This window comes from Anomaloglossus baeobatrachus, chromosome 10 (assembly GCF_048569485.1).
Source record: "Anomaloglossus baeobatrachus isolate aAnoBae1 chromosome 10, aAnoBae1.hap1, whole genome shotgun sequence".
In the NCBI taxonomy this organism is placed as follows: domain Eukaryota; kingdom Metazoa; phylum Chordata; class Amphibia; order Anura; family Aromobatidae; genus Anomaloglossus; species Anomaloglossus baeobatrachus.
This window is the reverse complement of record NC_134362.1, coordinates 110,916,777-110,930,209: the sequence shown is the minus strand read 5'-3', so window position 1 is coordinate 110,930,209 and position 13,433 is coordinate 110,916,777. Positions and strand designations below refer to the sequence as shown.

At 47.5% G+C, this 13,433-nt stretch overlaps 1 protein-coding gene across 2 annotated transcripts in view; it reads right to left on the bottom strand.

Moving 5' to 3' along the window:
• QSER1 (glutamine and serine rich 1) overlaps positions 1-13,433 on the bottom strand; it is a 185,909-nt gene that overhangs the window by 16,425 nt on the left and 156,051 nt on the right. For both annotated transcript variants that reach the window (XM_075325598.1, XM_075325599.1), the window contains exons 8-11: positions 5,300-5,514; positions 3,200-3,340; positions 2,778-2,875; positions 2,449-2,601 (exon numbers count right to left, since the gene is read on the bottom strand). In XM_075325598.1, the coding sequence (XP_075181713.1) occupies positions 2,449-2,601; positions 2,778-2,875; positions 3,200-3,340; positions 5,300-5,514 (607 nt within the window). The remainder of the gene's footprint in view (positions 1-2,448; positions 2,602-2,777; positions 2,876-3,199; positions 3,341-5,299; positions 5,515-13,433) is intronic.

The following is a 13,433-nucleotide window of genomic DNA, read 5'->3' as shown; positions in this document are numbered from 1 at the left end:
GGATCGACTTGGCCAGGAGAACCATCTGTTCTTGGTGCCTTTTTTCCTGCGCTTGTAAGGATTGCTGCTGACGTTCCAACGCCCGGAGCAGGTGTGCATTGGTCTGTTGCTGCTGTGCATTAGCCTGTTGTTGCTGTGCATTAGCCTCTTGTAGCTGTGCATTAGTCTGTTGCTGCTGCCTTAGTATGTCCTCCATGGCGTCGCCGGGTTTGGGCTGTAGTATAGCCGCTCGAATCCAGGACATGTGCTGCTAGGTCACCAGGGATGGATGCTACACCTCACCGGCTGTCATGCCCGCCGATTCTCCACCATATGTGAGGTAGCACGGTCGGCTGCGCAGCAGAAGACACGGGATCCAGGCATTAAGGTTCACAGCACACGGTTTTTTTAATGTCCAAACAAAAGTCCACAACAATATACATGTGCCTCTCCAGCAGAGAGCTCAGGGAGTTGTGTTCACTCCCCCACACCCGGCACACCTGCCCTCGTTCCTGTTTCCATTTAACCCTTCCTTCAGCCTGTAGGGAAACAGCATTAACCCTGGAGTGGATTTACTTTCTATCATGGAGTGAGCACAACCGGGGCGAGACATACCGGCCGTCATAGATAACCCCGGTCACAGTCTCACACTGCGGAGAAAAGAAGCACAGTGGGCATGAGATTTTTAAAAATCCTTTTACTGCGCTTGTACTGCACAACGCAGCGTTATGACGCAGCAAAAACACACTGCGTCCAAAACGCTGCAAACCCTAATAGTGGGCACATAGCCTAAAAAGCTAGGATGCATAGATGTCAAACCCATATATAATGTCCCACACCCCTGCATATTCTAAGCTGACACCCATTAGTGACTTTCATGTGGCACTAAAGGGTGTTTAGCCTTGTATTTAGCCAAAAAATTAAATAAAAAAAAAATACAAGACATGGGGTCCTCCCCATTTTTGACAGCCAGCGAGGGTAAAGCAGACGGCTGCAGCCTGCAGCTGACAGCTTCACCTTGACTGGCAATCCAAAACAGAGGTCACCCCAGGCTTTTTTTTTTAACTTATAAATAAATAATACTAATTAACAAAAAAACAACACAAAAGTGGGGTCCCCCCAAATTGGATTACCAGCCAAGTTAAAGTGGACAGCGGTGGTCTAGAATTCCCAGGGTGGGAAGAGCCATGGTTATTTGGCCCTTCCCAGCTTAAAAATAGCAAGACGCAGCCGCCCCAGAAGTGGCGCATCCAGTAGATGTGCAAATCCTGCTGCTTTGCCCCAGCTCATCCTGTTGCCCTGGTGCGGTGTCAAACAGGGTAATATACGGGGTTGATACTAGCTGTAATGTCATCTGACATCTAGCCCAGCGGTTAGTAATGTTGTGGTGTCTATCAGATACCTGTCATTATGGTCAGTAATATAAAAAAAATTATTTGAAAAAACGCTCCCCAACACATTCTCTCTTTCACCAATTTATTGAAAAGAAAAAAAAATCCGGTCCGCGGTAATCCATTTTGAAGGTCCCACAACGATTCTGGACCTTCCGGAATATGGGGGGCACGCTAAGAGAACGTATCCCACATTTTCTGGAAGTACAGGAACTCCATGTGAGGAGTGTGCGTGTAGTGACCTGAAAATACTGCACTCACACTGCCCAGGTCCACAGCATGGCAGTGTGAGCTGCAGTAAGCCTAGTGTCACTGCTTGCAGAGGGAGCCGGCTGAGAGCCGCTCTGCACATGCGGCCAGCATATTTTAAGAAGAAGTAGAAGGAGGGACCCCGGGGATGAACTCTGCAGGAGATAACGGGGGAGATCAGTGGGTGACCTGGCAACAACTTTTCTGTCACATCCGACATGTCACATGCGACGGAAATCAGAAGAGGAGGATGAATGAAGCGTGAGCGCCAGAGTGTGGCAGCCATTTTGGAAGCTCGAGTGGGGGAGGAGGTCGGAGGGGGGACTTTGGCGAAACCGGGGGAAGAGATTTAGCTCCCATCTGACATGTTTGATCATGCCAGGTGGAAGATAAATCATTTTTTACCGGCGCTGTCATTTACTGTAAAGTCATCACGGTTATACGGTGTATACCGATTATCACATGACTGGAAAAACGGACCTGAATCCTGATCTCTAGGGTCTCGGCTAACCCCTGGCAGCTGAAAGCCTAAAAATTTTCCGACGCTGGGGGGGCGCGCTAAAGGCTTTTTCCTTGCCGCCATTTATAAACGGCGGATCAGAATAAGTACCCTTTTCTGCTGCCGTATATTTCCTTAAGGCTGTCGTAATGGGGTTAAAATGTTTTACCTCAAAGAATTATCTTAACTATTATTTTTAACTTCTTCCCCTACTCAGGAGATGCGGTATGATCAGACCATGTCCCTGTACAGTCAGAAACAGACTTTACACAGTACACAGCGGGGAATTGGGGAGCTGTCAGCGCCAATTTAACACTGCTGATTACATACCTGTGATTGCTTTGAAGCGGTTTTAGTGGGTCGCATTGTTTTCTTGTTGTACCACTTGCCGTGCAATTTTATTTTACATACAGCAGCTCCTCCTGATTTTCCTTTCCCATCACGATTAATGGTAGTTATATCTGGATAATTTTCCAAAGCATTCTAAAAATTCAAAATCAGAATGATGAACATTTAGTCTTGGCATAATCATGGGATAATATTTATTAGTTATTTTCAAGTTTCTAAATGACTGCTCCCAAAAGTAAATAAGGTTAGCTCTCCAAGGTTCTTGGAGGTTGGTCATATTAGGTGCATAGGTGCAAGCCCTCCTTTCATACCTTCAATGGCTGATCCATCTGCAGTTTTGTGAGCAGTCGCCTCCTGTTCTCATTTAACATCCCTTCGATCTTCCTCATATGTGGCAGAAGAACATCATCTATGAAAAAAAAATACCAGCAACATACATTGAAGGTATCCTGAATGTTTAGATTTGAGACGTTATGCACATGGCATGTAAATGGGCTGAGTATGGGGGCACACAGCTCCTATGCCACCACAGGCCACCATATTCAACCCCCTTACAGGCCTACTGTTTCCCCTATAAGGCACTAAATCAACCATGCCACAATTTATTTCAGATATTGAGTCATCCATGAAAAAAGTAAAAAAAACAAACCAAAAACATATAACATAGATCCATAATACAGGATGTGTATATGAGGTCTAACCAAAAGCAAATGAAAAAAAAAAAAAGGTTCACCATTAGCTTTCTCCAGGTTTTGTATCACGTCAGCATCCAATGTGATTCCCACAAGCAGCTCAATATATCCCTTGAACGTCTCTTTCATGGCCCTTGTGTTCAAGAAACGAGTAACAATTGGAGGTGGAGGAGGCTCAAAGTCTGAAAGAAGAGCACAAAATAATAACATAAGGGAGTAGAAGGGGAGGAAAACATGGCCACATAACAGTACCAGTGGAGATCCAATTAGTCAGATGAATTTTTATTACCTGCTCTGAGGATGATGCTACAAAATCCAGGGAACACTCCCAAAAGGTGGTGCCTTCGTAATGGGTCATCAGCCCCTTCACAAATTTCCAAAATTACTGGAACGCACATTAAAAATTTTCTTGTGATTTCTTTGTGAATTCTTTATTTCACGTTTTTCTGTTCCATTTCCAATATATATTGGAAATGGAATTGAAAAACTTAAAATAAAGAATTTACAAAGAAATCCCATGAAATTTTTTTTTATTTTGAGTGCCAGTAATTTTGGACGTTTCTTCACAGAGGATGAGTGATAAATGTATTTATTGGGAAAACTCATTAAGTGAATCTGCTGGGGAACGGATAGTTCCATTACTTCATTAACATCTACAGGAGTTGTGCAGGATTACATCAAGAACATGGCTGCTTTCTTTCTAGAACGCATGTCTCTTCTCTCTGGATTGCTTTTATGGGTGTATTGATGTGAATAAGCCAAAAGTACAACATTCACAGGATCCATGGAACAATCAAATGGCATCTGTGATCCAGTTTTGTCACATGTATCTGAACATCAGCATTAAATTGAAGGGTTAGGCATTAAAGGTCCAGTCACACTAAGCAACTTACCAGCGATCCCAACAACGATAGGGATCGCTGGTAAGTTGCTAGGAGGTTGCTGGTGAGATGTCACACTGCGACGCTCCAGCGATCCCACCAGCAACTTGACCTGGCAGGGATCGCTGGAGCTTCGCTACACAAGTTGCTGGTGAGCTCACCAGCAACCAGTGACAAGCCCCCAGCGCTGCGTGGAAGATGCTGCGCTTGGTAACTAAGGTAAATATCGGGTAACCAACCCGATATTTACCTTGGTTACCACTGCACGGAGCTACACGTGCAGAGAGCAGGGAGCAGCGCACACTGAGCGCTGGCTCCTTGCTCTCCTAGTTACAGCACACATCGGGTTAATTACCCGATGTGTGCTGCAGCTACATGTGCACAGAGTAGGGAGCAGCGCACAATGCTTAGCGCTGGCTCCTTGCTCTCCTAGTTACAGCACACATCGGGTTAATTACCCGATGTGTACTGCAGCTAAATGTACACAGAGCAGGGAGCAGCGCACAATGCTTAGCGCTGGCTCCTTGCTCTCCTAGTTACAGCACACATCGGGTTAATTAACCCGATGTGTGCTGCAGCTAAATGTGCACAGAGCAGGGAGCAGCGCACAATGCTTAGCGCTGGCTCCTTGCTCTCCTAGTTACAGCACACATCGGGTTAATTAACCCGATATGTGCTGCAGCTACATGTGCACAGAGCAGGAGCTGGCACTGACAGTGAGAGCGGAGGAGGCTGGTATCAAAGGTAAATATCGGGTAACCAAGGACAGGGCTTCTTGGTTACCCGATGTTTACATTGGTTACCAGCCTCCGCAGAAGCCGGCTCCTGCTGCCTGCACATTTAGTTGTTGCTGTCTCGCTGTCACACACAGCGATCTGTGCTTCATAGCGGGACAGCAACAACTAAAAAATGGCCCAGGACATTCAGCAACAACCAACGACCTCACAGCAGGGGCCAGGTTGTTGCTGGATGTCACACACAGCAACATCGCTAGCAACGTCACAAAAGTTGTTCGTTAGCAGCGATGTTGCTAGCGATGTTGCTTAGTGTGACGGGGCCTTTAGTCTACAAGATTATGCAGGTGTTAATAACCATGCGGCACATCTATAGCAGCTAACCTTGTTGACAGTTTCCTATTTTACTAATGAAGGCAAAAAAAAATGAAGGAAAATCAGACATATCTAAAATATCAAATCATTTAACAAAGGTGGCAGATATAAAGCCAGTTTTAGACCAAGTTTCCAACCCCCCCTTCCTTACCTTCCTCATCACTCTGCATGTCTGGCGAGGAGTCTGACTGAGATGATGAAAACTCTTCTTTCCACTGTTTCCTTTTTTTTGGTGGAGGTTCAGCCTTGGTCTTTGGCTGTTTGGCTTTTGGTTTTGCAGACACGACTTTTGGTGGGGCATTTTTCTGCGGTGGAGTCTCGGTGGACGCTTTGTTAGTCGCATTGACCTTGGTATGAGTGTTTCTACTACAATGAGAATGATTACAAAGCAAATGTCAGATGGCTACTAGCTGAAAAATGAAAATTAAGACACTATTAGAACTGGTCACATAAGGGTATGGTCACAACATTTTTTTGAGCGGCTCTGCTTACAGTGCTTGAAAGACTCTCCCTATTCATTTCTATTGAAAAACATCCTGTTGTTTGTATGTTCAGTCCTTTTAGGGTATGTGCGCACGCTGCGTTCTGTCAAGTGCAGAAAAAAAATGCACCCTCTAGCAGACTGCACAAGTGTAAACACTGTGTTTAACAAAAAAATGCATCCAAACATCCAAAATGCATGCATTTTGGATGCATTTTTAACAGTGCGCTCCCACTCTGCTCTGCTACATTCCCATAGACCACGGCTGGCTGCGAGACAGAGCCGCGCGATCAGAATGAACTCGGATGAACTTCACCTGACTTCATTATCATCACGTGGCTCTGTCTCTGTGCCGCGGACTGATTTGCAGTCACCGGTGAAGGACTGACCGGTGACTGCAAATCCCGAGTGACTGAAGTGAGCCGCACGATCAGCGTTGCCATCACTCAAGTTACCTGGACTCCTCCAACCAGGACCGCAAATCACCTGAGTGAGGGCACTGCTGATCACGTCAGTCACTCGGGCGACTTGCTTTCACAGATGGGAGGATCCAGCGTTGGCCGCGGGTAACCTGATTGACGTCACCGCTGATAGCTCGCCTCACTTCAGTTGTTGTGTGGAGCTCACAGAGAGCGGTCGTAGTCTGTAGCTGCTCGCTGTCAGCTTCCGATGTAGCAGAGCTGAAAGCGTCGTGGGACCTAGTATGGATTACGTTGGACCTGGAGGGCTGTTTGGGAATTAATAAAGTGGTGAAAGAGGGTATTTTTTTTTGTCTTTTATTCCAAATAAAGAATTTTTTGGGTGTATGTTTATTTTCTTTCACTTACAGGTTAATCATGGAGGGTGTGTCATAGACGCCTGCCATGATTAACCTAGGACTTAGTGGCAGCTATGGGCTGCCATTAAGTCATTACCCCGATTGCCACCACACCAGAGCAATTCGGAATGAGCAGGGTAGAGTCCCGGGACTGTCGCATCTAATGGATGCCGCAATTCCGGGCAGCTGCTGGCTGATATTTTTAGGCTGGGCGGCTGCCCATAACGTGGGGCTCCCCATCCTCAGAATACCATCCTTCAGCCGTGTGGCTTTAACTTGGCTGGTATCAAAATTGGGGGGACCGCACACAGTTTTTTTTTTATTTATTTATTTTACTGCACGATATAGACCTGTCCACCGGTGGCTGTATTTGGTTGCAGTGAGACAGCTCTCACTCAGCGTGGGGGCTTGTCTGAATGCAACCAATCATAGGCAGGCGCCGATGGGCGGGGGAAGCAGTGAATTCGAGATGGAATAATAAGCGTCCGGCATTTTCAAAAGCTGTAGAAGTTGCTGGAGCTTTGGGACAGCTGTGCAGCGCCGCGGCGTTGATCGGTGAGTATGAAACAGAGAGACCGACACCGAGAGACAGAGAGAGAGAGACCGACACCGAGAGACAGAGAGAGAGAGACCGACACCGAGAGACAGAGAGAGAGAGACCGACACCGAGAGACAGAGAGAGAGAGACCGACACCGAGAGACAGAGAGAGAGAGACCGACACCGAGAGACAGAGAGAGAGAGACCGACACCGAGAGACAGAGAGAGAGAGACCGACACCGAGAGACAGAGAGAGAGAGACCGACACCGAGAGACAGAGAGAGAGAGACCGACACCGAGAGACAGAGAGAGAGAGACCGACACCGAGAGACAGAGAGAGAGAGACCGACACCGAGAGACAGAGAGAGAGACCGACACCGAGAGACAGAGAGAGAGAGACAGACACCGAGAGACAGAGAGAGAGAGACAGAGAGAGAGAGACCGACACCGAGAGACCGACACCGAGAGACAGACACCGAGAGACAGACACCGAGAGACAGACACCGAGAGACAGACACCGAGAGACAGACACCGAGAGACAGACACCGAGAGACAGAGAAAGACATCGAGAGACAGAGACACAGACAGACAGGGACAAAAAGACAGGCAGACAGAGAAAGAGAGAGAGACAGATACATAGAGAGAGACAAAGAGAGACAGAGAGAGAGTGACAGACCGAAAGAGAGAGAAACAGACAGAGGTAGACTGGGAGAGAGACACTTAGTTATTATGCCGCGCAATTCAGGGTACTGCAGCTAGTTATTTATATTTACCAAATGCCAAAATATAGAGAGAGAGACCAACACCGAGAGAGACTGAAAGACCTGTGTTTTGTTTGTTAAAAAAGCATACAGATCGCAACAAAAATGCAGTGCAAGCGCACGGCTTAACATTTTGGTTGCGTTTTGACACACCTCATTGATTTCAATGGGTGGATAATGCAACCAAAACGCACAAAAGTAGTGACATGCTGTTTTATTAAACGCATCGATTTTGTCAAATATTTGGCATCCAAAACGCTGCATTTAAAAAAAGCAACGTGCGCATGGAATTTGCTGACTTCTCATACACTTTGCTGGGGAAGCACAACGCATGCATTTTGACAATGACACGCTGCAGGTTCAAACGCAGCCAAAACGCAGGAAAAAACGCAACGTGTGCACATAGCCTTAGAGTCCTAACCACTTCAAATTTAAAAAAACAACAAACAAAAAAAACACCAAGCAATTCAAAGAAATAAGGGGACCAGCCGCCAGACATTTTATGCTCTGAAGAAGCTCAATACTTTAAAACAACAGTCAATGGGAAGGTAAAAACATCCCTTTGCAATTTATTTTTTTTGCCATGCCTCTGATAGCTGGCCCTGTACTGATGCATTGATGAGCCAAGTGCCTTTGCTGTGGAATGGTTACAGCTGCCACTCACTAACATGGAGCAGTGACTGAAGCTGGACCGCTCTATGATTGAAAGCTGAAGGCTGCCAGGAGGAGGAAAGTTCATTTCCTCCCAGTTGCTAGGCCTTCAATGGTGGTCACGCAGCTTTACAATGGTATTATCCCGCTAATTAATTCCAAATATGCACGTTATCAGCATTAGATTACATTACAGGTTCCCTTAATAGATTATAAAAAAAAGAAAAAAATTGACAAATTGCCTCACTCCAAAAATGCTTAAAAACACTCACCCCCCCCCCAAAAAAAACCAAACAAACAAAAAGCTAACCAACACTTTATAGCAAATGTTTCAGATGTTTACAAAACGCTTCAGGAATTGTTGGCAGAATTTTAATAAAACCAATTTGGAAAAGAGGAAAAAGGAAGAAAAAAAAATAAAACGGTTAAGAAAATGCCATTGATTAGGTAAGTGTGCTCTACTTGAAAACAATGTTGTTGAATGTGTGTGAACATACCCTAAAAAAAATAATAAAAAAATAAAAAAAAAAATGAACATGTGCACAGCAATGTCAAAACCAGTTGCTGTACATGTGTTCTGTGACCGGGCCAGGAAATCATATATGCAATACAAACTGTTGTGGGGTTTTTTTGTTTTTTTTAAGGAGGTCTTTGCTGTTTATTTTTTAGTAATATTTTTTTTTAACAAGGAAAGCTTTAATTGTGGCCCTTTTTTAATCAAGTGCTTTAGTTGTGGCTTTTTTTTTTAGTAAGCAGGCATGGGAAGAAAAAAAAAAAAAAAAAAGTACATGAAGAAGGGAATTTTGTTTACTTACCGTAAATTCCTTTTCTTCTAGCTCCAATTGGGAGACCCAGACAATTGGGTGTATAGCTATTGCCTCTGGAGGCCACACAAAGTATTACACTTAAAAGTGTGAGGCCCCTCCCCTTCTGGCTATACACCCCCAGTGGGATCACTGGCTCACCAGTTTTAGTGCCAAAGCAAGAAGGAGGAAAGCCAATAACTGGTTTAAAGACCAATTCAATCCGAGGAAACATCGGAGAACTGAACCATACCACATGAACAACATGTGTACCCGAAAAAACAGAAAAACCCCGAGAAAACAGGGCGGGTGCTGGGTCTCCCAATTGGAGCTAGAAGAAAAGGAATTTACGGTAAGTAAACAAAATTCCCTTCTTCTTTGTCGCTCCATTGGGAGACCCAGACAATTGGGATGTCCAAAAGCAATCCCTGGGTGGGTAAAAGAATACCTCATGATAGGGCCGTCAAACGGCCCTCTCCTACAGGTGGCCAACCGCCGCCTGAATGACTTATCTACCTAGGCTGGCGTCTGCCGAAGCGTAGGTATGCATCTGATAATGCTTGGTAAAAGTAAGTAGACTCGACCAGGTGGGTGCCTGACACACCTGCTGAGCCGTAGCCTGGTGCCGTAATGCCCAGGATGCACCCACGGCTCTGGTAGAATGGGCCTTCGGCCTTGAGAGAACCAGAAGCCCAGTAGAACTGTAGGTTTCAAGAATTGGTTCCTCGAGCCCCCGAGCAAGGGTGGATCTGGAAGCTTGCGACTGTTTACGCCGACCAGCGACAAGGACAAAGAGTGCATCCGGGTGGCGCAGGAGCGCCATGCGGGAAGTAGAACCTGAGTGCTCTCACCAGAACCAACAGATGCAAATCTTTCTGAAATTGATGGACTGGACGAGGACACAAAGAAGGTGAGGTGATATCCTGATTGATATGAAAATGGGATACCACCTTAGGGAGAAATTCCGGAACCGGACGCAGAACTACCCTGTCCTGGTGAAGGACCAGGAAGGGAGTTTGTATGAGAGCGTTGCTAGCTCGGAAACTCTCCTAAGAGACGAGACCGTTACTAGAAGGCCACTTCCCGTGAAAAACGGGAAGGGAGACATCCTTCAAAGGCTCGAAAGGTGGCATCTGGAGAGCAATTAGAACCTTGTTCAGATCTCAGGGCTCTAACGGCCGCTTGTACGGAGTGCTGAGAAGACAAACTCCCCGTAGGAACGTGCGTACCTGAGGAAGTCGTCGTTTCTGAAAAAATACAGATAGCGCTGAGACTTGTCCCTAAAGGGAACTGAGCGACAACCCATTTTCCTACCTAGATTGCAGGAAGGAAGGAAACATAGACGATGCAACCGGCCAGGGAGAAACACCCTGCGCCGAGCACCGAGATAAGAACATCTTCCACGTCCTGTGGTCAATCTTGGCGGACGTTGGTATGCTAGCCTGTCTCATGGTGGCAACCACGTCCTGAGGTAATCCTGACGACACTAGGTTCCAGGACTCAATGCCACACCATCCGGTTGAGGGCCGTAGAATTCAAATGGAAGAATGGCCCTTGAGACAGCCAGTCTGATTGGTCTGGTAGTGCCCCCGGTTAGCCTACCGTGAGGCACCACAGAACCGAGTACCACAACATCCTCGGCCAATTTGTAGCGACGAGGATGGCGCGGCCGCAGTCGGTCTTGATCTAGCGCAGTACTCTGGGCAACAATGCCAGAGGTGGCACCTAAGGTAGCTGGAACTGCGACCAATGCTGAACTAAGGCGTTTGCCGCCAGAGCTCGATGATTGTGAAACCGTGCCATGAAGCTGGCACATTGTTGTTGTGCCGTGACGCCATTAGATCGACGTCCGGCCTCTGTCAGCGGCGCCAGATCTCCTGAAACCCGTCCGGGTGAGGAGACCATACTCTTTCGGCCACACCTCAGAGACTTAGGAAGTCAGCTTCCTAGTTTCCACACTTGGGATGTGAATTGTGGATATGGTGGATGCCGCGTCTTCCACCCACATCAGAACCTGCCGGACTTCCTGGAAGGCTTGCCGGTTGCGCGTTCTTCCTTGGTGGTTGATGTATGCCACCGCTGTGGAGCTGTCCGACTGAAGTCGGATATGCTTGCTTTCCAGCCGCTGTTGGAAGGATTGTAGGGCAAGATACACTGCTCTGTGTTCAAGAACATTGATCTGAAGAGTGGACTCTTGCTGAGTCCACGTACCCTGAGCGCTATAGTGGAGAAAAAACTGCTCCCCACCCTGATAGACTCGCGTCTGTCGTAACTATCGCCCAGGACGGGGATAGGAAGGACCTTCTTGTTGACCAAGAGGTGAGAAGAAGCCACCACCGTAGAGATTCCTTGGCCGCCTGAGAAAGAACGACGACTCTGTTGAGGGACGTCGACTCCTCGTCCCATTGGCGGAGAATGTCCCATTGTAGTGGACGCGGTAAAACTGCGCGAAAGGAACTGCCTCCATTGCTACCATCTTACGTAGGAAGTGCATGAGGCGTCTCAATGTGTGCGACTGGTTCTTAAAGAAGAGCTTGCAGCCCGTAGTGAATGCTGTTTGTCTAGCGGCAGCTTCACTATCGCTGAGAGAGTAAGAAACTCTATGCCTAGATATGTTATCGATAGGGTCGGGGTCGGATCTGACTTTAAAAAGTTGATGATCCACCCAAAACTCTAGAGAGTCTCCAGCGCAACGTTCGGGCAGTGTTGGCATGTTTCCTAGGAGAGTGCCTTGACAAGTAGATCGTCTAAATACGGGACCACAGAGTGACCCTGAGAGTGCAGGACTGTGACTACTGCTGCCCTGACCTTGGCGAAGACCAGTTGGACTGTCGCTAGCCGGAAGGTAGAGCTACGAACAGAGGGTGTTCGTCTCCTATAACGAAGCGTAGAAACGCTAGTGCTCTGGATCAATCGGCACGTGTGGATAAGCATCCTTGATGCCTAATGATGCTAGGAAATATCCTTGGGACCTTGAGGCGATGACATGGCGGAGGGATTCCATCCGGAACCGCCTGGTGTCCACGAGCTTGCTGAGCATTTTTAGATCCAGAACGGGACGGAACGGCCCGTTGTTATAGGTACCGAAAAGAATTTGGGGTAAAAACCGTGACCTTGTTCCTGAAGAGGAACGGGGGTCATCACTCTTTCTGCCTATAGAGTGCACCCTGTTTGCAGAAGAGCAGCGGCCCGGCCGGGAGGTGGACGAGAAGTGAGCTCTATCCTGTACCCGTGAGACAGAATGTCTCACACTCAATGGTCATTGACCTATGGCAGCTAAATATCGCCAAGGCGGGAGAGCCTGCTACCGACCGAGGCCGCAAGTCATGAGGAAGCCGCCTTGGAAGCGGGTTTTCAGACTGTCGCGTTTTTGGGCGAGACTGAGCCCGCTAAGAATCTTAGCTCCTCTGATCCTTTTGAGTCCACATTGGACGAGGAAAAATGGGACCTGCCCGAGCCTCGAAAAGGCCGAAAACCCCGACTGCCTCTTGCTCTGTTGGGGTTTGTTGTGTCCGGGCTGAGGAAAGGATGAATCCTTACCCCTGGACTGTTTGATGGTTACATCCAACGCTCACCAAACAGTCGGTCAGCAGAAAAAGGCAACTGGTTAGGCAACCTTTTTTGGAAGCAGAATCTGCCTTCCATTCACTTAACGAGCAGACCAGGCTCTGCTTAAAAACACGGAGTAGCGGAGGCTACCGCCGCACGGTTCGCAGAGTCCAGGACAACCTGAATCGCGTAAGAAACAAATGCAGACATTTGAGAGGTTAAGGATGCCACCTGCGGCACAGATGTACGTGTAACCGTGTCAATCTGTGTAAGACAAGCTGAAATAGCTTGGAGTGCCCCAAGGGAGAGAATGCCGGAGCCAACGGTGCGCCGACAGCCTCATAGATGGCTTTCGACCAGAGATCCATCTGTCTGTCAGTGGCATCTTTGAGTTTGCAGTTCCATCTCCCACTGCAACTATGGATCTAGCTACAAGCCTGGAGATTGGAGGATGCCGCTCGGGACATTGGGTCCAGTCCTTGACCAAGTCAGGGGACAGGGATAACGTGTATCCTAAGCCGTTTGGAGAAGCGCATATCTGGATAAGCGTGGTGTTCCTGGACTGCCTCTCTGAAGGCAGAGTGGTCCAGAAAAAAACGTGAAGCTGACTCCTCCACTGGAGGAGCTGTGAGAAATAACCCACATTCTATAGATGGACGCTATAAGATTATTTACTATGGCGTCA